The sequence below is a fragment of the Apis laboriosa genome, unplaced genomic scaffold (genome assembly GCF_014066325.1).
Source record: "Apis laboriosa isolate Shangri-la unplaced genomic scaffold, ASM1406632v1 scaffold34_cov151, whole genome shotgun sequence".
Classification (NCBI taxonomy): Eukaryota; Metazoa; Arthropoda; class Insecta; order Hymenoptera; family Apidae; genus Apis; species Apis laboriosa.
In genome coordinates, this window is record NW_025222928.1 from 5133643 (window position 1) to 5155541 (window position 21899).

At 44.6% G+C, this 21899-nt stretch overlaps 3 protein-coding genes across 5 annotated transcripts in view; all 3 read right to left on the reverse strand.

The window, feature by feature from the left end:
• Positions 1–6477: 6477 nt before the first annotated feature.
• On the reverse strand, positions 6478–9388 carry LOC122715350 (L-threonine ammonia-lyase-like). The gene is made up of 5 exons (XM_043937479.1): positions 9125–9388; positions 8055–8413; positions 7610–7772; positions 7202–7494; positions 6478–6826 (listed from the first exon to the last, which is right to left on the reverse strand). The coding sequence occupies exons 1-5, from the start codon at positions 9386–9388 to the stop codon at positions 6478–6480; spliced, it is 1428 nt and encodes a 475-aa protein (XP_043793414.1).
• A 1599-nt stretch (positions 9389–10987) lies between these two features.
• LOC122715349 (L-threonine ammonia-lyase-like) lies at positions 10988–14340 on the reverse strand. Of its 2 annotated transcripts, none has more exons than XM_043937477.1 (6): positions 14182–14340; positions 13737–13865; positions 13001–13359; positions 12539–12689; positions 12130–12422; positions 10988–11827 (listed from the first exon to the last, which is right to left on the reverse strand). In XM_043937477.1, exons 1-6 carry the CDS (start codon positions 14272–14274, stop codon positions 11470–11472), a joined length of 1383 nt encoding a protein of 460 aa, XP_043793412.1. In that variant the 5' UTR covers positions 14275–14340; the 3' UTR covers positions 10988–11469. The 2 variants fall into 2 exon arrangements, with proteins under 2 accessions (XP_043793412.1, XP_043793411.1); XM_043937476.1 differs by having other exon boundaries at positions 12527–12689.
• Positions 14341–16464: 2124 nt separating this feature from the next.
• LOC122714910 (transcriptional regulator ATRX-like) overlaps positions 16465–21899 on the reverse strand; it is a 28140-nt gene continuing 22705 nt past the window's right edge. For both annotated transcript variants that reach the window (XM_043936690.1, XM_043936691.1), the window contains 2 exons: positions 18346–21713; positions 16465–18236 (listed from right to left, as the gene is read on the reverse strand). In XM_043936690.1, the coding sequence (XP_043792625.1) occupies positions 17126–18236; positions 18346–21713 (4479 nt within the window). In that variant the 3' untranslated portion in view covers positions 16465–17125. The remainder of the gene's footprint in view (positions 18237–18345; positions 21714–21899) is intronic.

A 21899-nucleotide genomic window follows, 5' to 3' on the forward strand; every position in this document is an offset into this window, starting at 1 on the left:
ACGTATCCAGAGGAGAGTGTCGGCCTCGTGTATCTACCGGCGTTCCTTTTAATCTCGAGGAATAAAGCGAATACGCTACGCAGAATGGGATAGGGAAACAGGCATTCTCGACGCGTGCCACCATTCTCGGCAAATATCACGAACGGAATGAACCGCGCGCCTGTTTGTCCGTGAAATGCCGATCGGATTAGCCGAAAGATGTGAATAATTTCTCTCGCTTCGTGATCTTGGTGATTTTTTTGCGTTCGATGATGAGGTATTTTTTCTTAATTTTATTGCGAAACTTTGTATGCTTAATAAATGGAAAGTTTACGTGACTCTAACCTATTTCGAAATTGAGATTAAACGAGAATTTAATTAGGAAGTAGTATAAAGTGACTCTCTATAGTTCTATATCATTCGCATAGAAAATTTCTTTTCCTCTTCTTCCCTTATTTTTCCCGTCGTTCCGAAGTTTCTCCGATTCGACAACAGTTTGGACAACAACGTTTCATCGAGCACACTTAAAGTCTTATTAATTAAAGAATTTTCGAATTATTCAACGTTCGGTCCCAATATTCGGTCATCGTAGAAACGTCGTCCAGTTTCGTCGTCGCTTCCATTACGAGTTTCACCGCTCGAACGACGCGAATGAATCGAAGGAATGGAGAAAAATTGGCGCGTAATTCGTCCCCCGTATAGATAGAAAACACGACATCCCGCGTTAATTATCATGCTTTTAAGGGGAACAAGGGGGGACTTTCTCGTTCGACGAAATCTTCCCCTTACTTTGGGATTTATTTGCTCCTCGTTAATTCCACGAGGACTTAAAAACTAATAAGTAACTCTTCCACCCAAGGAGGGCCTACCTTTCTTTTTCTTCCCTCGTCCTTCCGCTCGCAAACGAATCACGATCCCTGGCCGCCATTTAATAGATCCTCGCTTAAATCTCTGACGAAGAAATATTCCCACTTTTTTTTTTTTTTTTCCCCTCCCCTCCAAAAGAGTCAGTTTAACCGGAGCGTTCTGCAAGCTTTTATAAGAAATCCTTGGAATATATACTTTCTCAGTTTTCAGCCAAGTAACGGTTGGAACGGTGTTTCCTTTTTCTTCTTCTTCTTTTTTCTCCTCTCTCCTCTCTCTCTCTCTCTCTCCAGACTTCTTAAAAGGTCGGTGCCTCGGCGTACTACGACCGATTAATCTGCACCGGTCGATCCAACCTTGTCTGCTCTCCTTTTTGTCCCCCGTTATACCTCTTTCTTCACTTTTCTTTTTTTTTCTCTCTTTTTTTCTTTCCTTTCTTTTCCTTCACTCGTTACTTTTTTACGTGGAACGGGTTCGAACTAGATGACTAAATTTCTCTCCCCCCCTCCCGAATATTCGGGGAACGGAAAAAGTCTTATAGACTTAGCGACTATGGAGGAGAGACCGGCCATCGTCCAAAGTTATTCGCGGCAAAGTTTCGCTACAACATTTGCCGACAACTTCTGGGGAGGAGGAGGGAAACGCTCCAACGACGTTCGATCGAAAATTATATCGTCTTAAACGTTATTGGAGGATCTTTATTATTCATGATTATCCCAACATCCATGGATGATTAAGTTTCATTCGAATTTTCATCGAATTTCACTGAGCATCTTCTTCATCGATCGATGGTACACATGCATGATAAGATGAATATAGAGACATTTGGCCGGCCAGCGATTTTACGAGTGCATCACCGGCGGCGATGTACAGAGGGGACACGGAGACACCACAGGGTTGGCTAATTGCTGGGAATGTGTCTTCTCCCCCCTCTCCCTCTGGTCACAAAGCCCTCTCGCGGTCGACAAAATGGCTCGACCAAGTTAATCCCTCTCCCCCTCCCTCCTGCTGGGACTGGCCCCTCTCCCTTACCCGAAAACCCGAAATCTCATAAATTCGGCGAACTTCTCGATCCGCTTCCAAGATTTCCAAGCTGAAAAAGGAGCGAGGAAGGGTGACAGATCTTTCTTCGCCCTCGTTACACCCGCTCCAGGCCCGGGGGTTGAGATTATCCAGCGGAATTAACTTTCATCTTGGAAAACTCTGCCCTCCCTCCCCCCCCCTCCCGCGAGAGAAAATCTCTTTCTCAACCGAACCCCCTCGACTTTCATCCCTCGACTTCTCATCAACTCCTCGAAAAATTCCATCACGATTTTTCCTCACCCCAGCCAAATTTTTTTCCCACGATGGAGAGATCGAGAAATTAGACTAAAACTGGTGGCATATTTTTTTTTTTTTTTTTTTGATTGATTGACACCATATTTCTGGTAGATAGCTGAGAAAATTGTCTTATCTTGTCACGTGTCGAGAAGCTATCGAATCATATATATATATATATATATATATATACATTTCTGTCTCTCCGGATAGAAAAGAGAGAACGAATATTATACGAATAACCATCCCAGAGTGTTTTCCTTTTTAAAACATCTTGAATCAAAGGAAGGAAAAAAGAAGAAAAAATTATTACGCATCAAAATTTACGCAAAGAAAGAAAATTCGTGTTCGAGATTGCCAAAGCGTTTTGCCTTGGTTTAGAAAGGGGAGGATGCGTGAAGAGAGGCGATCGAATGAAAGAGTAAGATAAAAGTTGATGCCCCTCTAGTGAGGGTTGGTCTTGGCCATTGGTTTTCCTTTCCTTTTTTTTTTTTTCCTTTTATTCCATATTTGTTATACACACACCAGAGAAAGAGTGTATAAGAGTATATAAGAGTAAAGGTAGGCTCTCCCCGGTAACCGTAGTCAGACCGCCTACGTACAAGCCAGTGCAATAAAATGGATTTATCGATGCCACAAAATGGCGGCCTTCTTGCCGCGCTCTCCGTCCTTGCTCGTACTTCATTTTGCCGATATTAAATGCTGTAAATTCAGGCCGCCGCCACTTTTTCTCTCTCTCTCTCTCTCTCTCTTTCTCGTTTTCGTTTTTCTCTCCTCCGTGGAGAGGGGAAAAAAAAAAAAAAGAAAAAGACGAGGGGAAAAATTTCGGCCGAAAAACTTTAGCCGTTCTTAATCCACGGTTTGCCACGAGTCCACGGATAAATTCACGGTGAAAAGGTGAAAATGCGGCAGACCGAATCCGGGAAATGGGGAAAGTTAACGCGTTTTGGTTAAAGGTCGGTGAATTCGTGGGATGGTATGGAAGAAGCAGTGTTCGGTTCCAATTATTCGAAACGTATCTTCTGATCGGGCTGATTCGAGTCCGTCGAATTGAAAGGGAGGAAAAAAAAAAATTTCCTCCATCCTCCTTTCCAAGCTAACTCGACAATGAGTTCAGAAGCCGCGGCATCCCCCGTGGCGCAACGTTGTTCCACTTTCCCCCTTTTCCTTTCGCCTCTTTTGGCGTCTCGGGCCGAGGGGGGATGGTGAAAAGAGGGAGGGAAAAAAAAAAAAAAGGAAGAAAGGAAGAAAGAAGAAACGAGGAATCTTTCGTTGCCGGCAGCCTCTTTCCTCGCCATTTCACTCCTCTTTGCCTGGTTCCACGTATCATAACTCATCCGAGGTGCAGTCCGATATTAGAAAGGTGACGCGTCGTCACACGTCGTATTGCTCGAGAGCTTGAAAAGTCGTCGCCTTTTCAAATCGAAACCAGGAACACCTTTTGTATTATTTTTCTCTTTTTTTCTGTTTTTCTGTTTTTTTTTTTTTTTTTTTTTTTTTTTTTTTTTTTTTTTTTTATTATTCTTTGCGATGTAACGCGTGCGATATATTATTCACAGGGCGTGTTGCATCGCGAGGAAAGCGAGCAGTCGCGGGCGTAAAGATGCATTAATCCCCTGACAGCTTCGTGGAAAATGCTCGGCCGAAAACACGCGGGAAATTTATTTTCCCGCTCCGTTGGAACTCATTTTTTATTCGGCGTTCGGGCCGCGTTGAAATTGACTCGACTCTCGGAGCGAAAAATATTAACATTCCCTTCCTTTTAAACGGGGTGATGTTATCACGCTTTGGGGAAACCGCTCAAGCTCCCTCAAAGAATTCCCCCTTCTCTCTTCCGCAAACGGAACGAAATTAAGTTAAGGATGGAAGAAATAATAATGGAATTTGTCCTCGATGGAACGTTGAAGGTCAAAGGAAACTCATCCAGTTCCAAATATACACATCCTGTATATATGTCAATAATCGATACATTTTAAATTATTTTCCAGTCAGAATTTCACCTTTTCACATTTATCACCGTGAATAACATTCGAACGAAGTGGTAGCCCATTTTCGATTTATGCTTCGTCAAGGAGATGTGTAAGACGGCGTATTCGTAGTCGCAGCCAACGAAGCGCAAAATCGCCGCCTCCGTTCGTAGAAAAACGGGGAATAATTGGTGGGGAAGGACAGTGAAGCGACGTGGAATTTGCGGTAATCCCGCAATAAGGGACTCATCGTTATCGAAATCGTAAACGAACGATTACGCGAAAAAAACCCAATCGTATGAAAACACGTAATCCCTCGACGTAAAACGCGGCGAAAACGATTTGCAAAAGGGGTGGAATTACTCCCGTCCCCGTTACTATCTCTGCCCAACCAAAGTCGAAACTGATAATCAATTTCGCGTGTGTACACGTTTACACCTCGATGGACGGCACGCGTTCCGAATTTCGAGCCCTCGAAATTCCGCTCTTTCGAATGCAAATAACGCGGGGAGATTGCTCGTTTGAAAACGCGGCCAACTCGGTTTTTGAGACGAGCCGTTCCATCCTTATCGATATATCGAAAAACTTCTCTCGCTCGGAGGACGATAACTCAATGCAATGGAAATCGATGGAATATTCCAAGGTTTCCACTGTTTCACGGCTCGAGAATCATTTTCAATCGGATAAGACTCAAACGATGTAGTCTCTCTTGACAGTAATTCTTGTATTTTTACAACAGGTATATAAATTTTTGATCCAAAGATTCTTCGATGGAGTACTCTACGTCCATCGATTTCGCGATATTCCGCAAAATGAATTAAGTTTATAAAAATCAAACGCCGCGCTTTCTCTTTTAATATTCATATTTTTATAATGATATATGTAAATATTTGATCCGAAGGAAAACTCGTTTTCTACGATCGAAAAATCTACAACATTCCGTAATATTCAAAGTGATTTCAATTTATAAAAATCAAATGCTGTGCCCTTTAAAAGTAACCTCCGTATTTTTATAATAAAATATCAAGTAAATATATGATCGAAAGGAAAAAATCGATCGCATCCATCGATTCTAGGATGTTCAAAGACGATCTCAAATTGTTCCTAAAAATTCAACTCTATACTCTTAATAATAAATTTTACGATAGGTATAAATAACCGATCGAAAGAGACAAATCGTTTTCTGCGATCGCATTCATCGATTTTGGGATGTTCAAAGCGATCTTCAATTGTTCCCAATAATCAAACGCTATACTCTCTCTTAATTATAATTTTTGTATTTCTACAATAGATATATAAATATCCGATCGAAAAGAAAAAATCGTTTTCTTCGATCGCATTCATCGATTTTGGGATGTTCAAAGCGATCTCGAATTGTTCCCAAAAATCAAACGCTGTATCCACTAATTTCCGTATTTTTATAAAATATTACGTAAATATCTGATCGAAAAGGGCAAGATCGTTTTCTTCGATCGCATCCATCCATACTGGGATATTTAAGGGCGATCTCAAATTGTTTCTAAAAATTGAACTCTATACTCTCACTTAATAATAAATTTTACGATAATGTATATACGAATATGTAAATGTATATTACGAATATGTAAATAACCGATCGAAAGATCGTTTTCTTCGATCGCATCCATCGATTCTGGGATGCTCAAAACGATTTCGAATTATTTCCAAAAATCAAACTCTGTACTGTCTCTTAATTATAATTTTCTCTCTTAATTATAATTTTTGTATTTCTACAATAGATATATAAATATCCAATCGAAAAGGAAAAATCGTTTTCTTCGATCGCATCCATCGATTCTGGGATGCTCAAAACGATCTCGAATTATTTCCAAAAATCAAACTGTGTACTGTCTCTTAATTATAATTTTCCCTTTTAATTATAATTTTTGTATTTCTACAATAGATATATAAATATCCGATCGAAAGAAAAGGAAAAATCGTTTTCTTCGATCGCATTCATCGATTCTGGGATGTTCAAAGCGATCTCGAATTGTTTCCAAAAATAAAACGCTGTATCCATTAATTTCCGTATTTTTATAAAATATTACGTAAATATCTGATCGAAAAGGGAAAGATCGTTTTCTTCGATCGCATCCATCGATTCTGAGATATTCAAAGCGATCTCGAATTGTTCCCAATAATCAAACGCTGTGCCCTCTAATAGTAACCTCCGTATTTTTATAATAAAATATCAAATAAATATCTGATCGAAAGAAAAATCGTTTTCCTCGACCGCAAGGCCCGCGATCCATCGATTCTGGGATGATTCAAATTCTCGAATCTCGTCCTAATCATCAAAAGTTTCGGAGCCGAGAGACGGCGAGTAACACGCTTAATGCGAAGTCAGAGCTGCCACGTCGCTAGGGGCGAACGTAATCCTCTGATATTTCTGATACAGCATCTTCTTCAATTGTTCCGTTTGTTCCCGATTCCTGGTCTCGCAGACCACTCTCACGTCCACGCTGAAGAAGTCCGTCATGATCCAACTCCGCTCGTACATGATGTCCTTTATCGAGGCATCCATGCTCGCCAGCATTCTGCAAAGCTCCGCGATTTCGTCCGGTCGATCGGATACGGTCACTGTGAACTTCAAAAGCCGGCCTTCCACCGCCAATCCCCTTTCCAAACACCTGACGAGGACCGATGTGCCGATGTTTCCGCCGGACAGAGGCAGCACCACTCTACAAAACGGAAATCAAAGGGCCGCGTTCTTACCATCCCTTTGACAATCTTGTACTGACAAGTATTGAACACAGTTGTGCAAAGTGTAAAGAAAAAAGAAAAAAACTATAATAACAATCAAGTTTTCAGTTATGATATTCAACGTGAATTTATGAGGACGAACAGTTTAATGAGATACAAATTAACCTAGTTTATAACTTCTCGTCCAAGATAAAAGGATCGATTCTCATATGTTAGTCTACGTTATATATTTTCATATTTTCGTGTTGGTTGCAGCATTAAAAGTGAACGAAGTATTGAATATAAAATATACGAGGGAAGATAGGGACAAGAGAGATTAGATAAGAAAAAGAATATTATTGCGATGGAGCAACCTTTTCCCTTTCAATTCTTCCAGCTGACCGGCCAAGATGGCGGCCAAGCCAATAGCACCGGCCCCCTCGACGATGCACTTCTCGTCCTCGAGCAGTTTCAAGATCGCGACGGCGATCCAATCCTCCCTCACCACCACCACTTTGTCGATCAACGGATTCGCGGTCGCAAAGGCGTTGTATCCAACCACGGGGACGGCAAGGCCCTCGGCCAGTGTCGGACCTGTGGGTGTGTACGTCGGTCGACCCGCTTTCCTTGCCTTGTAGAAACTTGGACACGTTTCCGACTCAACGCCCTGCGAAAATTGGCCGAAGGAATTGGGGGGAAGGAAAGAAGCTATATCGTTCGTTCCTCGATCTCGAGGAAGGGAGAAGGAAAGAAAAAGTAGGGAAAATATATATGTCGCTCACGACAATCATTACACCGGGATGAAGGCTTTTCACCGCAAGCGCTACGCCCGCGATCAAACCACCCCCTCCGATCGGAATCACCACAGCGTCTATGTTGGGCACCTGTTCCACGATCTCGAGCCCGAGCGTCCCTTGTCCCGCCACAATGTCCGGGTGATCGTATCTGAAGAAACGTGAATAGAGAAAAAACAGTGAGATGAGGAATAATTTAAAGACGGTGGAGAAAATTTTCCTCAAATTCTCTTTTTCTTTATCCAGAAAAGGTAACCGGTGATAGCCAAAATTTTGAGGATAATTTATCGTTGAAGAATTTATCCATAACCCAGAAACGATTGTAGATTGTATCAAACGTTCGAAATAATTTTATTCGAAAATTTTAACTTTTCTTTAACTGTTCAGCGGCGAACGAGAAAGTGTCGTCGTCATCGCAAGTAAGTGCCCCTACCCATTTATGTACACCATCCCTTTCTCCTTGCCCGTTCTGAGCGCGGTACGCCTCGCCTCTTCCATATCGGGGCCATGGATGATCACGTTCGCGCCGTATTGGCGACAGGCGATGATCTTGATGACAGGCGCAATCACGGGCATCACCACGGTCACCGGTATACCGAGCTTGTACCCGTGATAAGAGATTGCCGCGGCGTGGTTACCGCACGAGGCCGAGACCACGCCGAGCTTCTTCTGTTCGTCGGTCAGCATCATCAGGGCGTACCTCGCCCCTCGCTCCTTGAAGCTTCCGGTTACTTGGAGGAAATCCTTCTTCAGGTACAGATCCACGCCGATCGTATCCGACAGCCGCGATTTCTGTGCAACAATAGCGCGATATTTGTTACTTTTTTTCTTCTTCACGAGAGGGTAGTTTTCTTCTCTACGAGAGGGTAATTTTCGAGGGGAAAGAGCAATGGAATATCTCTATATATTCGTCGTGAATCCGTTTCCTAGGAATATTAACCCTTTGCTCTCCAGCGGTGACTCTCCGGCACCACTGGGATTGTTGCGGCAATTTGAACGGCGACAATATTTATTTACGTTTGATTTTTTTTAGAATATCGCTTCACGAATAGGTTCCTAACTTATCTTATGAGTAATTATCTTATGGTGATCTTATGAGGCAACCGAACGCGCGGGTCTGAGTCTGGTTCGAACGAAATAGGCCTGGAGCGAAGGGTTAAGATCGTTCGATTTTCGGTTTTAGAATGGTTCGTGTGAACGAAGAAGCTTTTTTATTCGAGTATTGGATTTTTTGGAAGACGATTCCTTGGAGAAAAATAATAATGCAGAGGAACGTAGACATCTCGTCGAAGGATGTAATGTCTGTTTATTCTTCGAAATAATCTTTCGACGAGGTTAAAAAAAAATTCTCCGCGCTTGTTCAGGTGTAATTTGTCACGAAATGAACGAAGCTTCCGTTTTTTTTTTTACGTGTGAAATATTAAACCAGGAATATTTTCATTAAATTTAATGGAATACGTTGATAATCGCGTTAAATGTGATGAAGTGGGATAAAGATCGTACCACGCATGGTGTATTGACGATGTCGTATTTGATCTTGAAAGCGGCCGACGTGACGTTCTTGAAAGGGATCGTCTGAGGATTATCCTCGACGCAATACGGATCGATCAGATCCTCCTCCTTCACTTGCTGCGTTCCCCCCCTTGCACTCGACGAAATTAATTCTCGTCCAATGGCGTGGCGTAACGTGATAATTACGTGATGAATCGTTATCGAACTCGTAAACGAACGGTTACGAAAAACGGGCCCGTATGAAAATGGCAACATGTAACCCCTCGACGTAAAACGAGACGAAAACACACAACGTTCGATTCCTCCCGTTCCATTCTTTTTCGAAGCCGATCCGTTCTACTCGAAACTATGCGCAATGAGCACAGATGTCGCTACGCACGAGACGATCGAGCACCGTTTCGAAGATTCTCCGATAAATTCTTGTCTCCCAACTTGCATTCGACGGAATTAATTCTCGTGGCGTAACGAGAAACGAAAAATTGTGCCCATACGAAAGTGGCACAACACGTAATAATCCTTCGACGTAAAACGATCTGCGAAAGGGTGGAATTACTCTCGTTTTCGTTTGCTATCTCTGCCCAACCAAAGTCGAAATTGATAATCAATTTCGCGGGTGTTTATACCTCGATGCGCGTTGCGAATTTCGAGTCTTCGAATCTAAGCTTTCGAATGCAAATAACGCGGGGAGATTGCTCGTTTGAAACAACTGCCGTTTTTTGAGACAACTGTAATTATTCCATTCTTGTAGGAACTTTTCTCGCTGGTTGAATTATGGAATAATAATTCGTATAATGGAAATCGATAAAGTACATACCCAGTTTTCTCTGATTTGCGGGACTCAATCGGTAAAACTGAAACATTGTATACTTTGTTTTGATAGTAATTCTTGTATTTTTACAACAGGTATATAAATTTTCGATCCAAAGATTCGTTCCTCGATCGAATACTCTATCTAGTCTATCGATTCCGCAATATTCTACAAAGTGAATTAAGTTTATAAAAATCAAACGCTGCTTTCTCTCTTAATACTAATTTTCATATTTTTATAATGATATATATAAATATCCAAAGGAAAGATCGTTTTCTTCGATCGAAAAATCCATTGATTCTTGAGACGTTTAATGATTCTTGTTCCCAAAAATCAAACTCTGTGCTCTCTCTTAATTATAATTTTCGTATTTTTACAACAGATATATAAATAATCGATCGAAAGAAAAGGAAAGATCGTTTTCTTCGATCCACCGATTTTTGGAATGCTCAAAGCCATCTCGAATTGTTCTCAAAAATCAAATTCTGAATCCACTAATTAACTTTCGTATTTTTATAATAAAGTATTATCTGATCGAAAAGAGAAAGATCGTTTTCTTCGATCGCATTCATCGATTCTGGAATCTTCAAAGTGATCTCGAATTATTTTCAAAAATCAAACTGTATGCTCTCTCTTAATTATAATCTTCTCTCTTAATTAAATTTTCGTATTTTTACAATAGATATATAAATATCTTATCGAAAGAAAAGGAAAAATCGTTTTCTTCGATCGTATTCATCGATTCTGGGATGTTCAAAGCGTTTTCGAACTGTTCCCAAAAATCAAACTCTCTATCCACTAACTAATAATAAGTTTCGTATTTTTATAATAAAATATTACATAAATATCTGATCGAAAAGAAAAATCGTTTTCTTCGATCGCATTCATCGATTCTGGAATCTTCAAAGAGATCTCGAATTATTTCCAGAAATCAACTGTACTCTCTTTTAATTATAATCCTCTCTCTTAATTAAATTTTTGTATTTTTACAATAGATATATAAATATCCTATCGAAAGAAAAAGAAAAATCGTTTTCTTCGATCGCAGTAACTTTCGTATTTTTATAATAAAGTATTACATAAATATCTGATCGAAAGGAAAAATCGTTTTCTTCGATCGCATCCATCGATTCTGGGATGCTCAAAGCGATCTCGAATTATTTCCAAAAATCAAACTGTGTGCTCTCTCTTAATTATAATCTTCTCTCTTAATTAAATTTTCGTATTTTTACAATAGATATATAAATATCCTATCGAAAAAAAAAGAAAAATCGTTTTCTTCGATCGCATCCATCGATTCTGGGATGCTCAAAGCGATCTCGAATTGTTCCCAAAAACTCTCTATCCACTAACTAACACTAACTTTCGTATTTTTATAATAAAATATTACGTAAATATCTGATCTAAAAGAGAAAGATCGTTTTCTTCGATCTCAAAACATCGCGATCCATCGATTCTGGGACGATTAAAATTCTCGAATCTCGTCCTAATCACAGGAGATTTTGGGAGCCGAGAGAGAGAGAGCGAGTTACACGCTCACAGGCAAATTCAGGGTGGCCACGTCGCTGGTCCCGAACACGACCTTCTGATATTTCTGATACAACATGTTCTTCAATTGTTCCGCGTGTTCCCGATTCCTGGTCTCGCAGACCACTTTCACGTCCACGCTGAAGATGTCCGACATGATCCAAGCCCGCTCGTGCATGATGTCCTTTATCGAGACACCGATGCTCGCCAGCATTCTGCAAAGCTCCGCGATTCCGCCCGGTCGATCGGATACGGTCACTGTGAACTTCAAAAGCCGGCCTTCCGCCGCCAGTCCGCGGTCCAAACACCTGCCGAGGATCGTCGTGTCGATGTTTCCGCCCGACAAAGGCAGCACCACTCTACGAACGAAAATCAAAGGGGCGAGTCGTTACCACTCTCTTTGACAATCGCGTACTGACAATACCAGGTATTAAACACGGTAAACGCAATGTGTAATAATAGTCAATTTACGTGAATTGGTACGATTGGACCAACAATTCAACGTATTAATGGGACACAAGCTCGACGAGTTCCATTTCCAATTTTTCATTAAAGATAAACTAATCGATTCGATAACTTGGTTTATATTTTGTTTTTAGCATTAAAAGTGAAATAATTGAATACGAAGTAATACGAAGGGAGATATTAATGATGGAGCAACCTTTTTCCTTTCAGCTCCTCCAATTGGCCGGCCAAGATGGCGGCCAATCCAGTGGCCCCCGCGCCCTCGACGATACACTTCTCGTTCTCGACCAGTTTCAAGATCGCGATCGCGATCCATTCTTCCTTCACCACCACCAACTTGTCGATCAACGGATTCGCGGTCGCAAAAGCGTTGTATCCCACCACTGGGACGGCCAAACCGTCGGCCAACGTCGAATCTATACGAGTGTACGTCGGTCGATCCGCCTTTCGTGCCTTGTAGAAACTGGGACACTTTTCCGACTCAACGCCCTGTGAAAATTAGCCGGAGGGATATAAAAGCGATATAAATGTTATCCTCGAGGGAGGAGGAAAAAAAACAAAAAAAGTAGGAAAGATACGATATCATCGCTCACGATAATCGTTACGTTCGGATGAAGGTTTTTCACGGCCAGAGCTACGCCCGCGATCAAGCCACCGCCTCCGATCGGTACGACCACAGCATCTATGTTGGAAACTTGCTCCACGATCTCGAGGCCCAGCGTTCCTTGCCCCGCTATAACGTCCGGATAATCGTATCTATCGAAATGACGAATTTAGAAAGTAAGGAGGAAGAAGGAATATTTATAAAAATAATAGCAACGTGTACAAATTTTTTTATCCAGTCAATGACGAGCAGAATGCAAACAGAAGTTGAAATTATGATAATTTATTTTTAAATAACCTGGAAATAATTGCAGGCAATTGCCTAATTATATGATCAAATATTAATCTCGAAATAACTTTTTATTCGAAAATTTTAACCGGTTACTTTCTTTTCTTTTTCTTTTCTTTTCTTTTCGCCCAATTCAATTCGTAGCGTGACAAAGCGGCAAGTAGAATATGTATACCCATTTATATACGTCAGCCCTTTCTCCTTGGCCCGTCTAAGCGCGATACGCCTCGCCTCTTCCATGTCGAGGCCATCGACGATCACGTTCGCGCCGTATTGGCGACAAGCGACGATCTTCATGATAGGCGCAATCACGGGCATCACCACCGTCACCGGTATACCGAGCTTGTACCCGTGATAGCATAGCGCACCGGCGTGGTTACCCAACGAGGCCGAGATCACGCCGATCTTCTTCTGTTCCTCGGACAGCATCACCAGGGCGTACCTCGCCCCGCGCTCCTTGAAGCTTCCGGTTACTTGGAGGAAATCCTTCTTCAGGTATAGATCCACGCCGATCGTATCCGACAGCCGCGATTTCTGTGCAACAAACGCTGTATGTGTATTTTTATTCAATTTTTTTTTTTTTTTTGTATATCTTCGTCGTGATGTCGAATCAGGTAAAGTGATTGAAGAAACTTTTACTCGCGATTTTTTTAAAAAAAGATTTTTCGAAAGAATTTCACCATATCGGATGAATATTTATCTATCCTTCGAAATGATCTTTTTAACGAGGTGAAAAGAAAAATTGTATTATTTCGGTTCTAATTTATATTTTTTGCCCCTTGCCAAAAATATGAGGGAGGAAACTTCGGTTTGTATCGAAACATTAGACGAGGAATATTTTAATCAAATTCGATGGTATGGTATTGATATATTAATAACCGTGGTAACGAAGCGTGAATAAATCGTAATACCACGCATGGCGTGTTGATGATCCCGCATTTGATCTTGAAAGCGGCCGACGTGACGTCCTCGAAGGTGATCCTCTGGGGATTATCCTCGACGCAATACGGATCGTTCAGCTCTTCCTCGTCGTTCTCTTCCTGCAAACAGAAACGCACACACTCGCCCACTAGTTCGATCCCTCTCCCTTTTCCCAATCTCCCTTTTCTTCCCATTGCAAAACCCATTTTTCCGTTCCCTACGTCCTCTACCTCTACTTGAAACTCTGTATTTGCGCAATGAGCAATGTCGCAACGACATGCACTCAGAAACCGGATCGAACCGCACCGTTTCGTTTCGTTTCAAAGGCGCGTTAACATCCCCCCTCCTCCCCCTCCCTCTCCCTTCCACTTTCGACGAAATTAATTCCCATCCGTGCATACGCGCGCGAGAAAGCGACGACGTGACGATAATTACTTGGGGAATCGTTGTTGTCGACGAGTCGAAATCGTTGCTCCCGCTCTCGGCGATCAGATCGAACTCTTCACCGTTCTGATTCAAATTTCTCATGATGCGGTCCGGCGCGTGGTGGTTGGTCGCGAACGGGAAAAATGGACTGCGCGTAACGCCGATCGATCGCGTGTTACTTATTCGATCGTGGAAGGCCGTCGTTTATTCTTATCGCCGCGACCCTCGACCCCCTTTCCCTCCCCCGGGAAGAGAGAGAGACAGAGAGAGAGAGAGAGAGAGAGAGAGAGAGAGAGAGAGACTTTCGATTCTCTTCTCTCTCTCTCTCTCTCTCTCTCTCTGACCGACGATCGTCGTAATATTCCTTCCGATATCCTATCCTTCTTTTTTTTTTTTTTACGAGACCGATAAATACGGCCAGCTAATAATAATATTTCGCTCGCGGAGGATGAAAACATTCGCGGAACATTCGTGGGACGAGCGGAATTGTTGAGAGTCGCGTGATGAAACGCGTGAGCATACTTGTCCACGATAAAGTGTAAAATAAAAAAAATACGAACGATAAACTTTGCCCCCTTTTGTAAATGAGTTGATAAATAATAACGAGCGACGATTAATAATAATAATAATAATAATAATAACAATAACAATAACAATAACAATAATAATAATAATAATAATAATAACAAAGTTTGTTAAGCGGTTAAAGGAAAAACACGATCGTGTCCGCTCGCTCGATCGTTTGCTTGCTCGCGTCCCGAAATCGACTACCGGTCCACGTCGGTTCACGATATACACAGCTCACGAATATAGCTCTACGTCTTCGGATAACCCCTCCAGATGATAAATTAACGAATAAACAACAAGATAAGGAACGCGTACTCTTTGTCGAGGTACTTAGTCGGGACTTTCCTATTTTTGTAACTTCGTCCGATCGGTTTATTGAAATATTATTTATTTCTTTTATCGCTATTTGCCGATTATTCCATTGTTATAGAGAGAAAGATTATATATATATATATATATATGTTGAATGAAAAGTGTTGATTGGATTTGAACAATTTATTAATAATATAGAAGATGATCGCGTTAGATCGTTACGCAAGGCGAATCCAAACTTCGATAAAACGTGTGCAATTTTATTTATTATTTGTATTGATCGGGAATTATCGCGAAAGATTGCATCCGCTCTATATCTATTGCCCAATTGGAGATAATTTCAAATTACGACGAATAAAGTTGCATACGGATAAAAACGAAACGAAACTTCTTTGATCGCGTCATCGAGCCAATCATCGGATGGATATTATCGGATATTGAAATTCTAATCCCAACTTTGCAACTTCCATTCCATTATTGGAACACGCTGATCTAATTTCCCTGTCCACGTTAATCATTGTTCTTAATTGATCGTTCACATAGCGTTTTACAATTCGAAATTGGCCGTAATTCAGTTCCAATTCCAGTTTATCAAAAATTCCATCCCCTTCCGAATATCGATCATCCCGCGAGCAACCCAAGATTTTTACTTGTCAGATCGTTGAAAAGGAACTAGATTTTTTTTTTTATTCAATCTCTTCGTTTATATCATAGACTTTGAATTAACAAAAACAATTTCTGAATGAATAATCGAATAAATCGGTTTTTATAAAAGGGTTCGATCAGAAAAGAAATCTTTTAGTCGATCTTACCTTCGATATCCTTGGAAGAAATTGTCCTTGGCGATCGAGGGAGCATTGGGAATGGAGGAAGGGGAGGGCGTGAAAATTGAGGGCGCGTGTTCTCCTCGCGAAACGTCGTATTTCGATTGCTGATGCAAGCGTAACGATGCCTGTTCGCAACGCACGGCTATGACAGAAAACGGCTGAAAAAGGTTGTAATGTTCGCTCGAAAAGTTGCATGCATTTCTTTCACACCCTCGTTTCCTTTCGCCGGCGGAAAAAAGAATCGAACCAAGTGCATCGATCTCGGCGATAGAGAAACGATAAGAGATTTGTAGACGATGCTTGTACTTTCCCAAGTGGAAAAGTGTGATCATTACTCGATCGTGGTTATCGCGTCGATGACGCGTGGGTTATATTCGCGGTAAGAAAGCGTATAACGAGACAAAGCGTGTTCGAATTGTAATTTCACTTCGGTTCGTGTCGAGAATTTCTCTCTCTCTCTCTCTCTCTCGTGAAATCTGTCGCGTTAAAAATCTGTGCCGAGATCTCTGGATGGATGGATGGATGGATGAATGGAGACATTTATTCGCAGGGAGAAAATGATAAAAATTATTGTTGACAGCTGCCGTACATTCTTCTTATAATATCCTGTCCGGTATATCTCCTTTGTTTATTTTTCAACTGCGTATTTCAATTTCTTAAGCGGACGAAATATTTCGACGAGGTGTAAAAGAGATCCCATTGGATATGATAATTTCGTCGTGACAGTTTTAAACTCCCTTTCCCCCTCCCTTTGAAAGAAATCGCTTCGCGATAAATTACGTTATTTTCGAGTACGTATAAATTATTTCCTCCTACCGTTTTCGTAATGGAACACGCGTTGGATACGAGGAGACGAATAAGGAAAATCTTTCCGTTTAATTTTTAAATAAAACGATAAAGAGATATATATTATACGCGTATAATTGAGAAAGGCGGTGTATAAATATTTTTTCGAATTATCAAGCCGAATTAAAAAGCACGTCTTTTCTTTCTTTCTCTCTTTTTCCTCTTTTTTTACAGAATGTAATTTAATATTAAGAATTACTTGGGGACGAATTGCTTGGAGTTGTTCCACTCCAGGATACATAATGTTCCAGAAGATGAATAAGTTAAATCCGTCGTTGCAGGGAGGGGGTTTACAAAAGATCCGAATTATATTTACAAAATAGGGCGAAATGGTTCGCCCCGCGTTAATAAAATAGAAAAATACAATTTTACAATTCGGTGTAAAGAGGGGGGCGCTTCGTTCAAGAGGCACTGGCGCCACGGCAGCACTCCACGATCCGCCGCCTCTCCCGCAAGAGCTCGAGAAATCTCGCCCTTGGACTCGTCGGATATCTCAATTTGTCCCTCGCTTCGACACCGGCCTCGATATCCGACCGATCTCTCGAACCGCGCGTGCACCCCCTGCACCCCTGCGCCACGTCCCTGGCCCCCCATCGCGAACAATCGTCCGTTTCTCGAAATCTTTTCCACCCTTGCACGGGAGAATTTCCTCCTACGCTCCTTCCCCAATTTCTCGCCCTCGCCTCGCGTTTCGTAGGAAAATCGTAGCTGCTCGTGCTCCAGAGCTCGAGCTCGTCGTCCTCGTCGTCGTGCGCGAGCTCGCCGAAAATCGCGCGATCCCTGGATCGAGAAGAACGATCGAACGTCCTTCTCGAAGGCAACTCGTCCAAATCGTTGCAATCCACGTCGCTGTTCCTGTCCGGCATGAAACGGCACGTCCTGCCCACGGACACGTTCCCCGTAATTTCGTAGGTGGCGAAGTCTTGGCGATCCAAGTCGTTCCAGGCCGTCTCCTCGAGATTTCCCCTAACCTCTCCGTGGCGCGTTTCTTTGGTCTCGCGAAATTTGGCATTGGTGGGACTCTTGGACGTTTCGAGTCCAACGTTGGGACGTCGATATCGGATGGAATTGGCGACGTTCATCAATTGATCGAAGATCTTCCTCTCCAAATCGTCCTTGCGTTCCGCGACGCTGGAGCTACTTTTCGAACCAACTTCCCTAGTCCCGTTCAGAACTTTCGATTCTTCGTCGTCGTCGTCCTCGTCGTTGGATGCTCGATGAGAATCCGTGCTGGGATTCGCTAGATCCGGTCTAGAGCCAGCAGATTCGCAATCGACCCCGTACTTCTCCTTCAGCAACTCGTTGTGCCTGTCGATCCTTCGTATGCAGTCTTCCAGCCTCTGGATACCCTTCACGCACCTCTCGTACGAGATCTCCGTCGACGCGTCGATCGAGAAGTCGCCGATCCGTGGCGGGTTCTCCACGCCTCGGCGATCGATCGTGAATTTCGAGCGATCCCAAGAGGAAGAAGGGGTCCCGCTTCGGCCCCGATGCGCCATCGACGCGCGACACCTTGAGAAGAAATTTAAAAAAAAGAAAGATATTTAAAATCATTCTGGAAAAATTTCGAACGATTAGAGGGCAATTAATAAATTAATCGAATAGAAAGAAAAATTCTCACGCGCTCGTCCCGGAGTTGAGATTTCGCATCAACGTCACCGCCTCGCTCAGATATTCCTCGAGAACGTTTCTACCCTCCTCCTCCTCCTCCTCCTCCTCCTCCTCCTCCTCTTCCTCCTCCACGTTCTCGTAACTCTCCGACTCGCTACACGATGACTCGTCCGCGAAGAATCTCCTGCGATTCTTCCTCGAACTTTCCTCTTCCTCGAACTCTCCCTCGTCCTCTTTGCCCTCCTCTGAGCTGCCCGATCGTGTCTCCTCTCTCCAACCACCCTTCGATATTAACCCTCCCCTCCCCTCTTGCCGAGAGTCCTCGGTCTCCTCGTTCGAGGAATAGAGGACAGGGTTGAAGGATTTCAAGGACTCGTCGGCCGCCGCGTTCCTCCTCCTTCTCCTCTTGATGATCGACTTCAGGACTCCGATCGAGTCGAACCTCTTCTCGGAAACGGTGGTGGAACTCGAGAAGGATACCTTCTTCTTCCTTCCGGAATTGCTCGGGGAAACGTCGGATTCGTCCATCTCCCCCCCGTAGTTACGAAACGGTTTGCCACCAAAAATCGTGAGGGACTCGTGGCCGTGGGCATTGGTGACGATTTCGGGATTCCTCGTCGGGAATTCCCCTCGATCGCGTTCGAAATCGGCAACGGGCTCGTTCTTGGGATCCGCTTCGATCGATTTCGGGCAATTCTTCTTTGTGTGCGCCACCACGTCGGGCGGGCAAAAACTCTCCTCCCTCTCTCGCCCCATCCCCTGCTTAACCTTCAGCAACGACGTCGTCGGATCGTCGCCATTGCTCTCGTTATAATCCAAACTGTCGTCCGAGAAGCCGTGATTATCGTGATTATCGTTCGATCCAGAGCGAAAAGACGCCACGTCACGACACGTTTTGAACGGACTTCCCCCGATCTCCAGTTGCCAAAACGACGGCGGAGCCACCGTTTCCTTCGAATGCGCGTCGATCGAAACTTCGTTCTTCGACGGATCCTGGAGGGAGCGTCCTCGCCTCCTCGAGGTGAAACTCTCTCGCTTCCGGTTGATGAACGCCTCGGTGATCAAACCGTCTCTGACGAATCCTTCGAGCTCGTGCCCCGTCTCCTCCCCTTGGGACACGTGTGACGTCCCAAGGGAATTCCTCAAGGTAATGGAATTCCTTGGAACCCGCTCCTCGCCCCCCGCTCCTCGAGGACTACTCTTCGAGCCAGAAGAATAACTCCTCTCAACAGCGTTGTTAGGATCGTGAAATATGTTCTCGATCCTGAACACCTTGCCGTCGGTCTGGCTGGGCGTCGACACGGTCCGATCCCTCGAACGAGACAACGTCGGCGACAACGTCTCCTCTTCGTCCAGCCGTGCTTTCGTTTGCGCGCTCTCGTCCTTGGTTGCGTCCTTCCCCGTAGTCGAGATCCTCGATCCCCGACTCGCGCTCTCGATCGTGATGCTCACCGAGTCGGGCAATGATATGGAGATGACGCTCCTCTCCCCGGATTGGTGGTGTTGTACGGGTGCCGCGCAACACCGCCTCGAGCAAGCAGGTTGGGGGCAAGCAGGTTGGTCGAGTCGTGGCAACGTCTGCACCGCGAAACTTCGACACGTGGAGGAGAACGAGCTGGTATTGGTGGAACTTTCGGTGCACGTCCCCCTCCCCCTCTGCCCCTCTTGGCAAAAATCTGACACGTCCACGCTGCTCGGATTATTGCTGCTCCCCGCGTAATAATTCTGGCCGTCGTCCGACAGTATACCGGAATCGTTTCGCGGCGAGTGTACCACCCCGTAATCGCAATCCTCGAGATCGGTCGCCGAGCTGCCCACGTCCCTGCACCTGACCACGCTGACCACCGTCCTCGGTTTATCGGTCGAGGTGGCCATTTCCTTCACCCTCAACACGGGCCCGAATCCCTTGTCCGATCTGTACTCGCAAACTTGGCGGTGATCGGTCGAGATCGCGACGTCGCGACGAGCGATCGGCTCGGTTTCCGTGAGGGAAGCCGTGTCCCTCATCCGAACGGTCCTCGAGCAATCGGTCTGCGTGTCCACGCTCACCCGTCTGCGCTTGCCCAGCATCTTCCTCGAGATCTCCTGCAGTTTCAATCTAGCCAGGGATTTCGTCGCTCCGTCGGCGGTCCCTTCCCCCGTCGGTGAGCGCATCCCCGGCGAATCCTCCGCGCCCCTCTTGCTCGAGTACAACCTCTCCGTGACCGCGGCCACGATCTCGGCGCGTTTCACCCTTTGTATAGGGGTGTGATTCTTGAGGATCGAGGACGAGTCCTGCTCCAGTGAATTCTTCCTGCTCGACGACTTGTCACCCCGACCCGTGGAAATCGTCGAGATCTGCTCGTCCTTCGAGCTGCTCGAACTGCTGTCCTTGCTGCTCTTCCGCCTCAAGCTCTCCAAACTGGGCTTCCCCCCGTAGCTTCTCGCCCTGTTCGATTGGTTCGCGCCGCACATCTCCGTCTTCGCACTTTTATCCGAGTCGTTGCTCCCTTTACGCTCGAGCCGCTCGTTGCTCTTACCTACCCCGCTCGAGTTCCTCTTCCTTCGATCCTCCACCTCCCGGATGTCGTTCAACTTTTTCGCGACGCGATCGGGAATCGTGGAGGAGGCGGGGCGCAGCGGCTTCTCCAAGCTCGTGTAAGACCTCTCGAACGAGAACGCGGGGTGATCCCTCCTCTGGATCGCCTCCACCGAGCCGAACTTCCTCGACGCGTGCAAATTCGTGAGGGAGGGGATCGCGTCCACCGAGTCCTGCTTGCGAAACTTTCGCTTCCTCTCCCTGGGCTTGTCCACCTGTTGTCCCGTTCTCGGGCAGGAATACGCGTTCACATTATATATGTCGTTGTTGTCGCGCGAATCCTGTCTCTCGTACGATCGATCGCCTTCGATGAATTCGACGTCGTTCGACGATTCGTCCACAACCTCGTCCGAGTAGATCTCCTCGATCCGCACCGAGGATTCGTCGGGGTTATTGTCAGGTTTGATCAGGACGGCGACCAAGGTAGGTATGTCGACGAACACGGATTCGTGGATCTCGCTCACTTCCTCCCCAGCCCCCTCCTCCTCCTTCAACTCCGTCACTCGAGCTCGGTTATAGCCGGCCGCGAAACGATCGCTCTCGAAAAATTCCAAGGAACCGAATCTCCTCCCCGTCGAGCAGGGGACGAGTTGGTGGTACGTGGCCACGGTGTCCGTGGAATTGGATCTTTGAAGAGGGACGGCCTTCCGCCTCTTCCCCTCCTTCGCCATCGATCCTATCCCCCCCTCCTGCCCCCTCGAATTTCGTTCGCACGATCCAACTCCCTCCGTGCCGATCAACTCTTCTCGAATTCCCTTCCTGCAACGGCACAACACCTTCGTGTCCGGATCCTTCGTGTTCTGCAAAAGAGAGAGATTTTTCGCAAGAATGGATTGGATGCGCTACGCGGAGAAGAACAAGTTGAAAGAGGAGAGCAGATGGGATTGGTGGTTGGAAGGAAGGACGGATATGGAAATATTTGTTCTACGCTGGAAAAGATGTGGTTGGAAAGAGGCACGTGTATCATTTGTCTCCGTCTAATCTAA